The 14,307-nt window shown below is 45.9% G+C and overlaps 1 protein-coding gene across 3 annotated transcripts in view; it reads right to left on the bottom strand.

Annotated features, from left to right (window-relative positions):
• The window catches only part of ARAP2 (ArfGAP with RhoGAP domain, ankyrin repeat and PH domain 2), a 609,403-nt gene that overhangs the window by 15,174 nt on the left and 579,922 nt on the right, over positions 1-14,307 (bottom strand). For all 3 annotated transcript variants that reach the window (XR_013272356.1, XM_077477663.1, XM_077477664.1), the window contains one exon: positions 1,468-1,590. Coding sequence is in view for 2 of the 3 variants with exons in the window: in XM_077477663.1 (XP_077333789.1) it covers positions 1,468-1,590 (123 nt within the window). In the remaining variant the exon portion in view is untranslated. The remainder of the gene's footprint in view (positions 1-1,467; positions 1,591-14,307) is intronic.

Raw genomic sequence — 14,307 nt, 5'->3', positions numbered from 1 at the left:
GGCTGGGCTAATGGGCACCTGAAGGGCACTGACATGCGTTGCTGATGGGGCACTGATTGGCACTTTGATGGGGACAGATTGGCGATTTGGGTGGGCACTGATTGGCATTGTGGTGGGCACTACTGATGGGGGTTGTGTTGATAACCAATGTGCTGATTATCAGCGCACACCCACCCTCTGACAGGAGAGCCACCAATTGGCGATAACCAAGGAAAGCTGATTACCAGCACTTCCTGGTTCACGCTGTGATCAACTGTGATTGCTCACAGCTGATTACATGGTAAAGAGGCTCCATCAGAAGCTCCTTAAAGAGGGATTCCACCAAAAAAAAAATATTAAAAGCCAGCAGCTATAAATACTACAGCTGCTGACTTTTAATAAATAGACAATCACCTGTCCCGGGTTCCAGCGATGCCAGCAGCCGAGGCCGATCGATCGCTCGGCCCTCGGCTGCTGCCGCCACCATTCTAGGTGAGGGAATCAGGAAGTGAAGCGAATTGGCTTCACTCCCCGGTTCCCTACTGCGCATGTGCGAGTTGCGCCGCGCAATAGGAAATCTCCGCGCTGTCGCTGGGACCCGTGTGTGTCCCAGCAGACAGCGCGGCAGGGCAGGAAATGGCGTAGACTCCCACGGGAGTCTATGCCCGAGAGTGGGTGTAAATACCTGTCTTTGACAGGTATCTCCACCCCCCTCCCCCCTGAAAGGTGTCAATTGTGACACCGGAGGGGGGGAGGGATCCGATCAGCAGAGGTTCCACTTTAGGGTGGAATCCCGCTTTAACATGATCAAAGATGCGGTGTGTCAGAGTGACACACCACACCACCAATCAGCATGCTGCGTGGTCCTATTCGCACTGGCTTGTTATCCTGAAAGACGTCATATGATGTCCAGTCAGGATAACTGAACTACTTCCCGGCTGTCATTCTGTTTTAGGCCGGACGGGAAGTGGTTAAATATTGACAAAAAAAAACTAGCATATAACCTTTCCTTTAATTTAGCATGTTCCACATTCACCATCCCACTATCATTTTACAAGTACACAATGGCCTTTCAACCATGTTCCACAATTAATATTATCACATTTGAATTCACAAGTGCTTCCTGGGATTTGAACTGGGAACCTCTACTGCAGTTTCAAGGATTAATAAACTGTCTGAATGCCAAGTTTCAAAAATATCTCCCTTTATGTATAGAACATTTTTTGAGTATTTTCGTGACATAGCCTATATTAAGTTTTGAAGTTGTTGACCTAGACACAATGCAAATTATTATTTTTTTTTCTCACACAAGAGCTACTCTTGATACATAATAAACCAGAACACTGTTCAATCTTAAGCACATAATTAATATTATTATACTCCCTAAAATACATGTGATTTAATGTAGTGTATTGCTGTTACTAAGTATATAATTATTTGGACAAAGCAGCAAAATAAAAGCTTAAATATGTTAAATATGAAGCTTACCATTGGCATAGGTTGAATTGTAGCGGTGCCCTTTTGTTTATTTTCATACACCCCTCTCATCTGTAGGTTTTTTCCTGTTAGGCTTTGTTCAGTTTTACTTTTTGGAAGAAATTCACCAGCACACTGTATAATATAATTTTGAGATACAGCATATTAATGCATTGATTTAATCCATAAAAGGCACCTTCAAAATGCATACACATTTATCTACAATGTATCTCTACTAATTGTTAAAGCAGAACTTTAATCAGATAAAACACTAAATCTTGCAGGTATGTGTCATTAAAATCGTTAATTGTACTTATAAAAGCAACTGATGCAAGTACGTAAATTTGACTCACTATCAGCCCCTTGTAATCTTCTGTATAGCAGAGCTCGGTTTGGGTGAGGTAGAAGCAGCATATGAAGCCAATCCACATGCTTAGTGAAGGAGAATGTAATGTAACAGAGAGATGAGCTTAGCATAGCCTTCTGCTTCTCCTTCCCTGTGCAGAAACATGGGGGGAGATTTACTAAAACTGGTGCCCCCAGAATCTGGTGAAGTTGTGCATAGTAACTAATCCGTTTCTAACTTCAGCTTGTTCAACTAAGCTTTGACAATAAAACCTGGAATCTGATTAGTTACTATGCACAGCTGCACCAGATTCTGTTTCAGTAAATCCCCCCACCCCCCCCCCCCCCCCGTGTTGGCAGATGGAAAAGATTGAAGTACAAGAATTAATTGCAGTAGAGTAGATTCCAGGCTTACTGTGCTTTGTGGCAGAATTGTGCCAATTTTAGGATTAGATGGGCAGGAATATAAATCCTTTGGTAGGTGCAACAGCTAATGTATGTAATGTATTGGTGTATGTAGCTGTTTTCCTGAAGTTTAGCTTAAAGCCCATACACACGATTGGACTTTCTGTTGGGAAATGTTGGCTGTTAGGTTGTTGGCGGAACATCAGACCGTGTGTAAGCTCCATCTGACAATTGTTGTCGGACTTTCCGCCAACAAATGTTGGCTAGCATGTCTTCAAATTTTCCACCAGAAAATGTGTGATGACGGATTTTCCAATCGTGTGTACACAAGTCCGTCGGACAAAAGTCCAAAGTACAAACACGCATGCTCAGAATCAAGGATGAGCCAGAAGCACTCTGTCTTGTAAAACTAGCCTTCGTAATGGAGCTATGACATTTGTCACCCAGTAAATTATGAAATTTCTCAATGCAGCGCATTCTCTTATAATCTATAATAATACAATAATGAAGCTGCTTTGCTGGTGATAGTCACAGAGTTCTGACAAACATATTAACTATTATATATTTGTTTTTAAAAATATATATATATAAAATCAAATTAAACAAAAATCAAATTATAAATGATATTGGGGATAATCCTCAACCCAGTGGCCTTGTTGGGGTTGTTGCTGCATTGGCCATGGTCCACCATGTTGCTGTAGTGGGTGGGGTGGCTGTGTTGTTGGTGGAGGTGGTGGAGGAGAAGGATCAAATTCGAGGAGGTGCGTTTTAGCGGTGATTAGGCCCTTCTCTACTTGTTTACGGCTTTGAGGATGATATCCTCACACATAATGCACTGGTCCCCCTCCATTTCTTTTAAATTATTTGCTGTCATGCAGCCAAAAGCCTCCTGGGAATTAGGGGCCGAGCTAATGGCAGTTGTTGCATGGAATGCAGTCCATCATCCAGGTTTTTGTTTTTCCTGGCCCTTTTTGTTGGAGGGAGGAGGGCATTGAGTCAGGCTACTTGGCCCGGGCTCCTCTTGGTTTTGGCTGAGGCTGAGACTTTCCTGTGTATGAAAATGGTATGTAGTTTTAGGTTTTTGTTAATCAATCACACACAATTTTGAGCTCATGACTGTTGCAAATTGAATGTTAACAAATAGAAAAGACTATCATTCTGATCCCAGAATTTTTGATTCTTGTCCAAATCATTTTTGACCACTACTGTCTATTGATATGTAAACCACTTTGTTAAAGCAGAAATCTGGGATCAATAACATCTAGTTAACATCATTCAATTTCTGACCACATGCAGCATATGTTGTCAGAAGTCTGCACAGGACTTTTGGGGTACAACGATCCAAGGATCAATTGAGGAAATGCTGGTCAGACCTGAAATTGAAGGAGCAAGATCAGTATAGAAAGATCAGGAAAGTGCTGCTGCAAAAAAAAAGTATTTGTTGTGTGTTCCTATTATTATTATTACTTTCGTGCTGGTCCATGTGCTTTTCTTTACTAGTAATGAACGAACTTCCAATGGGACGTTTTGCGAATGTGAACCGCGAACGTGGCCAAAAATTTGTGAACCGCAGGTCATATTTTCAGCCACAAAATACTTATCAGCTGTGCACACATAGTCCCACAACATGGACACTGACATAACAAAAGTATTAAGTGAATCTGGGATTGACAACGACAAGCATTCCTTTTTTTATCTGTGAAATTTTGACAATTCAGGAGCCCATGAAGGCCATGGAGGAGAGGCAAGGTCAGGCCAGGCTATGAAGGGGGTGTAGGAGATGATCAGTGCCACAGTCAGGCCAGCGCAGTCCTGTGCCAGCATCCCAGTGTGCCAACCTGTGCTTGAGCCCCACCCTCTGCCCGGCCCTTACCCCCACCTATGCAGGGCTCCACTGCGGTGATCCAGAGGTGCCAGTCCAGTGCTGATCCTCAGCCATGGTGCTGGCACTGCCTGCTGATTGGCTTCTCCGCTGCTATCTCCCTCACTGTCTGAAACCAGCACCGCGATAGAGACTGAGCACTGACACCAGCACCGTGATAGAGAGCACTGACACCAGCACTGAGATAGAGAGCACTGACACCAGCACCGTAATAGAGAGCACTGACACCACACAAGCACTGAGATAGAGAGCACTGACACCACACCAGCACCGAGATAGAGAGAGAGCACTGACACCAGCACCGAGATAGAGGGAGAGCACTGACACCAGCACCGTGATAGAGAGCACTGACACCAGCACTGAGATAGAGAGCACTGACACCACACCAGCACCGTGATAGAGAGCACTGACACCAGCACCGTGATAGAGAGCACTGAGACCACACCAGCACCGAGATAGAGAGCACTGACACCACACCAGCACCGAGATATAGAGAGAGCACTGACACCAGCACTGAGATAGAGAGAGAGCACTGACACCAGCACTGTGATAGAGAGCACTGACAACACACCAGCACGGTGATAGAGAGCACTGACACCACACCAGCACCGAGATAGAGAGCACTGATACCAGCAACTCGCTGTGGGACCCAAAAATATGACACCGCTCAATCTCTTCAAACAGGAGGGTATGGGCATATAGTACGGTGTGCTTTTTTGGAAGTGAGCCAAAAGGTAGAAAAAAGGTCTGTGTGCTAGATTATATAAATCGTTTATAGAGTTATGCATATACATGGTCTACTGGTCACATGTGTTGAATTCCTCCAAGATCCATGCCTCATTCATTTTTATAAATGTGAGGTAGTCAACACTGTCGTGAGCTAGGCGAGTGCGCTTATCGGTCATGATCCCCCCTGCTGCGTTGAACGTCCTTTCGGACAGGAGACTGAACAAGGGGCAAGCCAACAGTTCCATTGCAAATTGGGCAAGCTCTGGCCAGAGGTCAAGCCTGCCCACACAGTAGTCCAGGGGTTCATCACTTCTCAGAGCGTCCACATGGGCCGTTAACCCAATATAGTCGGACACCTGACGGTCTAGGCATTCCCTGATGCTGGATCCGGATGAGACCTGTCGATGGGTCGGCTGAAAGAATGATCTCATATCAGAAGTGACCAACACATCTTCAAACCGCCCTCTTCTTGCAGGCACTGTTGGATTGATACCCGCAACTCTTTCTCTTGGAGTGGGAATTCCTCCTCTGTCAGCGCACACAAAAGCAGAATGCAGCATTTCTCGAAGCAAGGCCTGGAAGTGCTTCATTCTGACAGCCCTCTGTGATGGTGGTAACATTTCCGCCATTTTGTGTTTGTACCGGGGGTCTAAGTATGTTGCCACCCAGTACTGGTCCTTGACCTTTATGCTTTTTATACGGGGGTCCCTGTTAAAACACTGGAGCATGAAGGCCCCCATTTGCACTAAACTGGAAGTGTGGTGGCCTTGCTCCTGCTCATCATCCAGGATAATGTCATCCTCCTCATTCTCCTCTCCCCATCCACGGACAACAGGGATCCCAGAAAGGTTTAAAGCATGCTCTTCTTGCTCCTCCTCATCCGCTCTGGCACCATCCTCCTCTGACTCCTCTTCAGACTCCTGTTGTTGACTTGTCTCAGATAGAGTAGCCCCCCCCCCCCCCTGGGAATTCATCCAGCATTGCGACTTTCTCATCTTCCTGCTCCTGCTCCTCCATGGCTTGATCAATGACACGATGCAATGCACACTCCATAAAGAAGGCATAAGGTACGATGTCACTGATGACGCCATGGCTGTAACTGACCAGTTTGGTGATCTCATCAAATGGCCACAGAAGTCTGCATGCATCGCGCATGAGCAGCCACTGGCGCGGTGAAAAGAAACCAAGCTCCCAGAACCTGTTCTGCCTCAGAGTTCATACAGGTTGTCATTAACTGCACGTTTCTGCTGGAGTAGCTTATCAAGCATATAGAATGTTGAGTTCTATCGCGTCAGGCAATCACAAATAAGACGTCTGACCGGCAGATTGTGTCTCTGCTGAATGTCAGTAAGGCGAGCCATGGCCATGTAAGATCTTCTGAAATGGGCCGAGATTTTCCTTGCCTGCCGCAAGATGTCCTGGACCCCAGGATATTTGACAACAAATCACTGCACGACCAAGTTTAAGACGTGTGCCATGCATGGTACGTATGTAATTTTTCCCTGTTTCAATGCACTAAGCAGATTGGCACCGTTGTCACACACCACTTTACCAACTGTCAAATTGAGTGGTGTTAGCCACTGATCTGCCTGTGAACGCAAAGCGGAAAGGAGTGCAGGGCCAGTGTGGCTCTTGGCTTCCAGGCACAACAGATGCAGCACAGTATGGCAACATCTCACCTGGCATGTCGAATAGGTTCTGGGGATCTTGGGCAGCGCAGCGGAAGAGACGCTAGCAGCAGAAAAGGAGGAGTCAGCCGAGGAGGAGAGGATGGAGTAGGAGGAGGAGAAGAAGACGCAGGCCCGCATGCAATTCCTAGCGGTAAAACCAAATCTACACGGGTGCCACGGGTTACATGCTTGACGGCCGTCAGAAGGTTCACCCAGTGGGCAGTAAAATTGATATACCTTCCCTGCCCATGTTTGCTAGACCATGTGTCTGTGGTCAGATGTATCTTGGCACCGACACTGTGTGCCAGAGATACATTCACTTGCCGCTGAACATGGCCATAGAGCTCTGGGATGCCCTTCTGTGAGAAATACTTCCTTCCTGGGACCTTCCATTGTGGTGTTCCAATGGGCACAAATTTTCAAAAGGCCTCCGAGTCCACAAGTTTATATTGCAGTAGTTGGTGGGCTATCAGTTCTGACAAGCCAGCGGAGAACCGTTGGGCAAGAGGGTTATCTAGCGTCATCATTTTTTTACGCTCAACCATTTGGCCCACGGAAGCCTGCCTTTTTCCAGAAAAATGGATGGCATGATGGAAGGTGGAGTGGAGGACAATTCTTAAGCCCCGTACCCACGAGCGGACTTATGTCCGACAGACTTCCAAAGGAGTTCCGTCGGAGTTCTGCTGGAATTCCGACGGAGTTCTGACAGACTTTTCGGCCGAACGGACTTGGCCACACACAATCACACTAAACTCCGACGGATTCGAACGTGATGACGTACGACCCGACTCGAATAAGGAAGTTCATAGCCAGTAGCCAATAGCTGCCCTAGCGTCGGTTTTAGTCCGTCGGAGTAGCATACACACGGGCGGAGTTTTCGAAGGGGACCGGGTCCGGCAGAGTTCCTTCGGGAAAATTTGAAGCATGTTCCATATTCTAAAGTCCTTCGCACTTTGGCGAGTCAAAAGTCCGTTGCAGCCCACACACGATCGGATAGTCTGACGGACTCAGCCCTTCGGACTTTGGATGTTGAAAAGTCCGCTCGTGTGTACGCGGCATTAGAAGAGAGGAGAAGGAGAAGTAGAAGAGGCTGGATGGTGAGAGCCTGGAGTGTGGCTTTGTGGGTTTTGTTGCTCCCACTGGGCTCGGTGATGGCAGCTCATGTGCCTTCTTAAGGTGGTCGTCCCTAGGTGAGTGTTGGGCTTACCGCGACTTATGCGTTGACTGCAAAGGCTGCAGATGGCAACACTATTGTTAGCAGGGGACACGTTAAAAAAGCCCACACTGCAGAGCCATGTGCCGGCGTACTGGGAGCGCCAGATGTGACTGTACATGGTTCATGCCTCACTCCTGATACATTAGGAGTCCCTCCTGTGCAATGTAAGTTCTGCCTGCTTCTCCTCCCTATCTGCTGGTCCATATCTCCCTCTGAACTCCCCTCTTCTTCCTCTCTTGTGGGCACCCACGTGACATCACTAGACATGTCATCACTGACGTCACCACCACCGCTATAATTAGAGATCTCGGAGTAGGCAGCAACACCGGGGACCAAGCTCCTTGGGCTGATCTGGGTACAGTCGTCAGACTGCTGAGTGGCGGTTGTTGCTACCTTCTCTTCCTGATCCAATGCCAATAATGGCTGTGTATCGGCAATGTCTTGTGATGGATCGTAAAATAATTCCTGTGACTCAAGCGGAGGGTATATGGTGGTGGTGGTGTTGGTGGTAGTGTCTTTGGGGGTGCAGACAGCAGAGAGTGAAGAAGAGGGTGCAGATTGAGAGGATGAGGAGGGTGCAGAAGAGTAAGGCTGAGTGAGCCACTCAACCAAGTATGGTGCGTCCTTTGACGTAATCGAACGCACCTTCTGCAATTTCCCACTTTGGCTCAAGCCTGTTGCTCCTGCCCTACCCTTACCACCCCTGCGGAAGGGCCTGCCTCTTCCTCTGCCTGTCATTTTTTAAATGACCCTGTGACAAAAGTCTCTAGAGAACTGCAGTATATGTGGAAGAAGGTATATAACACCCCGCTTCAATCTGTCAGAGACAGCTGCAGAATCGGTCAGCACTGAGCAGCACAGCAGTGCACTATAATATGCTTTCTATATTTGAAAGAAAGTATATTATACGTGTATTACAATCCTATATACTGTACATCTATACCAGTCCTTAAAAGGACCTTTGTGGACCTAGTAGTAGCTAGCTAGTAGCTAGTGAATTGCAGACTGTCCCTGCTCCAAACAACAAACTGTCCCTCCCTACACTGAGAAAAGACAGCTGCAGAATCGGTCAGCACTCAGCAGCACAGCAGTGCACTATAATAGGCTTTCTATATTTGAAAGAAAGTATTTTATAAGTGTATTACAACCGTATATATTGTACACCTATACCAGTCCTGAAAAGGACTTTTGTGGACTAATAGTAATAGCTAGCTAGTGATTAGTAGAGATGAGCCGAACACCCCCCTGTTCGGTTCGCACCAGAACCTGCGAACAGACCTAAACTTCGTGTGAACTTTAGAACCCTATTAAAGTCTATGGGGAAATTACCTAATTAATCATCACTCAAGCCTATCAGTGGTGCGGGGGCGTGACCGGATGTGCAAGATGGAGTGAGTGAGAGATGTGAGACGCCGTGTGTGACTCTCTCCCAGACCCCCTCGATGAGAGCGTGGAGCGCTTAGTGCCACGGTCGGACGTAGCGTGCGGTGGGCTGGAGCTGTACATTGAAGCTGGACGGGAGGAGGAGTGACAGCGCATTACTGTACGATCGTGCCGAGCCCTCGGAGATCCACGCTTACTTCCGGGTCTTGAACCCCAGCGAGCACGGCCAAAGAAGCACGAGTACCCCCGACCAAGCCGAACGCTTTTGAACCCTGCCGAAGAGACGCCGCACACTGTGGACACCAAGAGGCCCTCCCGCTCTCCAGTAAGCCGCGATAGGAGGAAGGAGGTAAGCGGCAGGATTGCGGGGGGGGGGAAGAAGTCGGAGGTGTGAGGGGCATAGCAGGTGGAGGTCTGGCAGAGCAAGTTATGGACATAGCGATGCCTGAGAACTGGTAACAAGTAAACAAGAGGGCGCCGGCCGGGGGTGAGAAGGACCTATAGCTCTTGTTCCCTGGAACTCATTGCTTCGTTTTGTGCTCTAAGACGAACGAATGATAACCCAGGCAGTATAAGCAAAGAAGTACCTGCTGTAAAAACGAACGTCTGTAAGCAGCGAACCAGGAAGTCTGTGATATGTGAATGGAGTGCTTGTGGACTGACTGACTATAAGATAAGATCAGTATCGCATTAATTGATTAACTGAGGGATGGTGGCTGCTCTAAAAATCAATTGGTTGAACGGTATCTGAACTAAGTGCGTGCAAATAAATGCCTGCTGTGAAGCATTAAAACAGGAAGTTTTGGTGATACATGAAGTGAATACTGGAGAACTGGTTATAAGATACGGCTAATATTGCACTAAGCGATCAACTGAGCGAGGGGCGGCTGGGTTAAAAAGTTAAAAATATATTAAAATACGATATATCCAGGACTGTTCTGTGGAAGGGGGCGAGAAAAGGAAATTAAGATGCAGCACTTGCGCTCTGCAAAGGAAAGAGGGGAAAAAAGCTCGCAACAGTCTACCACAGCAGCTAAATTAGAACAATATGCTCATAACCCTGCACAGTCATCGCAGACCCCTCCAAAAAAAGGGCAGACAAAGGGGCAGCATGGAGAAATATCTGAAAGGAAAAGCATGGGTCAATCGAATATTAACATTAATACGCAGGCCGGAGCAGTGGCCAAATGCTCAGTTAATAAAAAAGCGGGTGCAGGGGAACAGAATATGGAGATCACAACGGGTGACTCTCCTCCGTTAGAAAAAGAGCCAACAATTAAGGACGTGTTATTGGCCGTAAACGCATGTAACATCTCACTGAAAGAACTCTGTAATCAAATGAAGGGAGTGAAGGAAGATCTAATGCTGGTAAGGCAAGACCTACAGAAAGTGGTGGAAAGGACGACAGAACTTGAGTTAAGGACTAGCAGATTGGAAGACGATACAACATTCCTAATTAAAGAAATAGAAAGCCTGAAGGAGCAGTTCGGCGGATATAGAACAAGAATGGACGAAATGGAAAATAGGCTCAGGAGGGACAATGTGCGAGTAGTGGGACTTCCGGAAAAAAGTGAGGGTGTAAACCCTGCTGAATTTATGGAGCATCTTCTGGTTGAACTGTTTGGGAGGGATGTTTTTTCAACAGCGTTCTCAATAGAGAGGGCGCATAGGGTACCCTTTAGAGCACCATTGGAGGGGGGCCGTCCTAGGCCATTATTAATGAAATTACTGAACTATAAAGATAAAGTGGTATTATTACGGAAGGCAAGGGAAATGGGGAATGTATTGTATAAGGGTGTTAGAATTTCATTATATTCTGATTTTTCCCCAGAACTTCAGAGAAAAAGGGTAGAGTTCCTCCAGGTGAAACGCAGGTTACAGAAGCTCAGGGTGCCGTATGCTCTGCTTTATCCTGCAAAGTTACGGATTAATGCACTAGGGCATACTCAGGTTTTTTGTTCCCCGATAGAAGTGGAAAAATGGATAGAAGAAAATAAAGAAAAGTTGTAGTTGCTGGGGTTTCTAGTACTGAGTGGGATGGGAAGATGGAAGGAGAGGGGGGGATGAAGTATGTGTGTCTTTGGGGTTTCTTTTTTTTTTTTTTTTTTGCTGGGTGTGTGCTGTCTGTGTCTGTATGGGAGGGGGGTGGGAGGGAGGTAATACACGGCGAGCGCACTAGGTGAGGGTGGTAAATAGGTTGTGAAGAGAGTGGTATAAGGTCACTAATAGCCCCTAGGGTAACACCTAGGAAGGTGGGGGAGGGGCGGGAGGGAGGTAGAAAGGGGGGAGAGGGGGTGGGTGTAGTAGGGAAAATAGGGGGGAGGTCGAAGGGGGAAAAAAAATATAAGTATGCACTAATAAATGGAGTACAGGAAATAATTCAAAGCAAAAAAGGACACAAACTGTGGGGTGGTAAAACTTGGGGTGGTAAAAAACAAGGAAAATTTATTGGTCACAAGGGGGAAAATGGTAATAAACAATCATATAGTATAATGTATATTCAAAGACACATAACATACGAGTTAATGGTGACGCCTAATAAATTTGTTATCATACAAGGGAGTAATATATGGGGAGTGTGGTATAAGGTAATAAAAGAAGTTAGAGGGGAGTTGGTGGGTACTGGGAGACAAATGGTTCTTAATAGTGTCATCAGTAGACTGGTTATTTCGCTCTCTTTTTTTACTACCTTAGGTTTTTCTTTTTTTTTCTTTTTCTCCTCTTTATTTGTTTATGGCTATGCAGGATGGTAAAATTAAGATAGGCTCCTGGAATGTGAGGGGTCTGGGGACGCGGCTGAAACAAAAAGCTGTGCTATCCTTGTTGGAGGGATGTGGAGTAGAGTTGCTCTGCATACAGGAGACCCATTTAAATAGAGATACAATATACCGGCTGCAGAGCAGAAAATATCAATTTCAATATCACTCTGTTTATTCGACATATAGCAGAGGGGTGAGTGTCTTGGTAAAAACGGGGGTGAATTTTGTATGCAAACGGGTTAGCCTGGATGAAAAAGGCAGATACATTTTCTTACAGTGCCTAATTGAAAATAGAGAATGTATGCTGGCAAACATCTACATCCCTCCACCATTTAAAATGGAAGTGCTTTTTAAATTACAGGAATTTTTAGTGGGGATAGATGGTGTCCCTATAATAATAGTAGGGGATTTCAACACGGTATTGGATATTAAAATTGATAGATTCCCAGAAAAAACACTGGCGGAACCAGCTTGGCAGGGGAGGTTGGGACAGTACCTGGAAGAAGTAGGATTACGGGATTTATGGAGAACTGGGAACCCGGGAGTTCGGCAGTATAGTTGCTACTCGTCCACACATACTACGTTATCCAGGATTGATATGATACTGGGGAATGACCTGGCCTTACAAATGGTGGAAAAGGTTGAATATCAGCCCAGGGGGATTTCAGATCATTCCCCAGTGACAGCAGTATTAAAAATGAGAGAACGTAAGGTACAGAGGTTGTGGAAAGTGAACCCGCTCTGGTTAGAACTGATAAAAAAAGAGACAGAAGAACGCCCTGAGAGAATACAGTGGGAATTAAAAGAATTTCTAAAAAATAACCGGGGTACAGTAACATCGAGGATCCTGTGGGATACTCTGAAAGCTTTCCTAAGGGGCCTTATGATCCAATCAATAGCAAAAATAAACAGAAAATCTAGGGAACAGGAGGTACAAATAGGGAGAGAAGTGTTAGAGGCTGAAAGAGATTTTATTAGTGACCCCACGCAGGGCAAAGAAAAAATCTGGTTAGATAAACAAGAAGAACTTAGGTTATTAACCCTAAAGAAAGCAGAGATTCAGCATATGTTCCAACGCCAAGCCTCCTTCGCGGAAGGGGAAAGCGTGGGAAAAATGTTGGCACAACTGGTGAAGAATAACTCGGGTCCTTCCTCAATCTCGGCGATTAGGATATCTGAGGGAAAGGTTATAACAGAAACGGGGAGTATTTGCCAAGCATTTGAAGGATATTATAAAAACCTATATACTGCACAAAAAGTGGGGATGGATGAGCAAATGGAAGCATTTTTAGGTCAATTAGAGGTACCATGTTTGAAACAAGAAGAAAGAGAGGAACTGGAAGCCCCAATAACTTTGAAAGAACTTCAGGAAGCAGTTGCGAGTATGCCAAATCAGAAATCGCCTGGGCCGGATGGACTACCGATTGAAGTCTATAAAAACTTTGGCGAGATACTGATTCCTGAACTCCTGGAGATGTTAAGAGGAGCATATGGGAGGGTAAATTGCCTCCATCAATGATGGAGGCGGTTATAACCCTGTTGTACAAAGAAGGGAAGGACGCCTTAGATGTTGCAGCGTATAGGCCAATCTCTCTCCTGTGTACCGATACAAAGATACTGGCCAAGGTATTAGCGACTAGGCTTAATCGAGTCATAGCAAGATTGGTCCATATGGACCAAACAGGGTTTATAGCCAACAGGTCAACGAGTATAAATATTAGAAGAGCCTTTTTGAATTTGCAGGTCCCAATGGATAACGATACTCCGGGTGCAGTGGTGGCATTGGATGTAAGGAAAGCATTTGATAGCGTAGAATGGGGATATATATGGAAAGTTTTGGAGAAATTTGGCCTGGGTCCTTCCTTTATAGGATGGATTAGGATGCTATATGACAAACCTAGTGCGAGACTAAAAATTAATAATGAGTTATCCGGGAAAATAGAGTTGGGGAGAGGGACGAGGCAGGGGTGCCCATTATCACCCCTGCTCTTTGCATTGGCCATAGAGCCCCTGGCATGTGCAATTAGAGCAAACCGGGATATTGTCGGTTTTGTAAGAAAAACTGGAGAGGAAAAAATCTCACTTTATGCAGACGATATCCTATTGTTCTTAGGGGATATGAGATACTCACTACCAAGGGCAATGGGACTGGTGCAAGGGTTTGGAGGCTTCACTGGGCTGGAGATAAATTGGGAAAAATCGGAATGTCTCCCTTTGGACCCAATTGGTCAGCAAACGGCCCTGGGAACCCCCCAAATGCCAATAGTGGATAAGTTGAAATATCTGGGAGTAACCTTGTCAAGGGATCCTAAGCAATATATAAGTCATAACTTAGTCCCATTATTGGCTAAGTTTAAACAAAAAATTGCTATATGGAAACGAATGCCTCTCTCGGTCGCTGGCAGATGCAATCTGATAAAAATGATATGGATGCCCCAACTTTTATACATATTACACAATGCC

This window comes from Lithobates pipiens, unplaced genomic scaffold (genome assembly GCF_037356315.1).
Source record: "Lithobates pipiens isolate NorthernLeopardFrog02 unplaced genomic scaffold, aLitPip1_a1.2 Scaffold_13, whole genome shotgun sequence".
Classification (NCBI taxonomy): Eukaryota; Metazoa; Chordata; class Amphibia; order Anura; family Ranidae; genus Lithobates; species Lithobates pipiens.
Note: the sequence above shows the minus strand (reverse complement) of the source record. Positions and strands in the feature narration are given on the sequence as shown.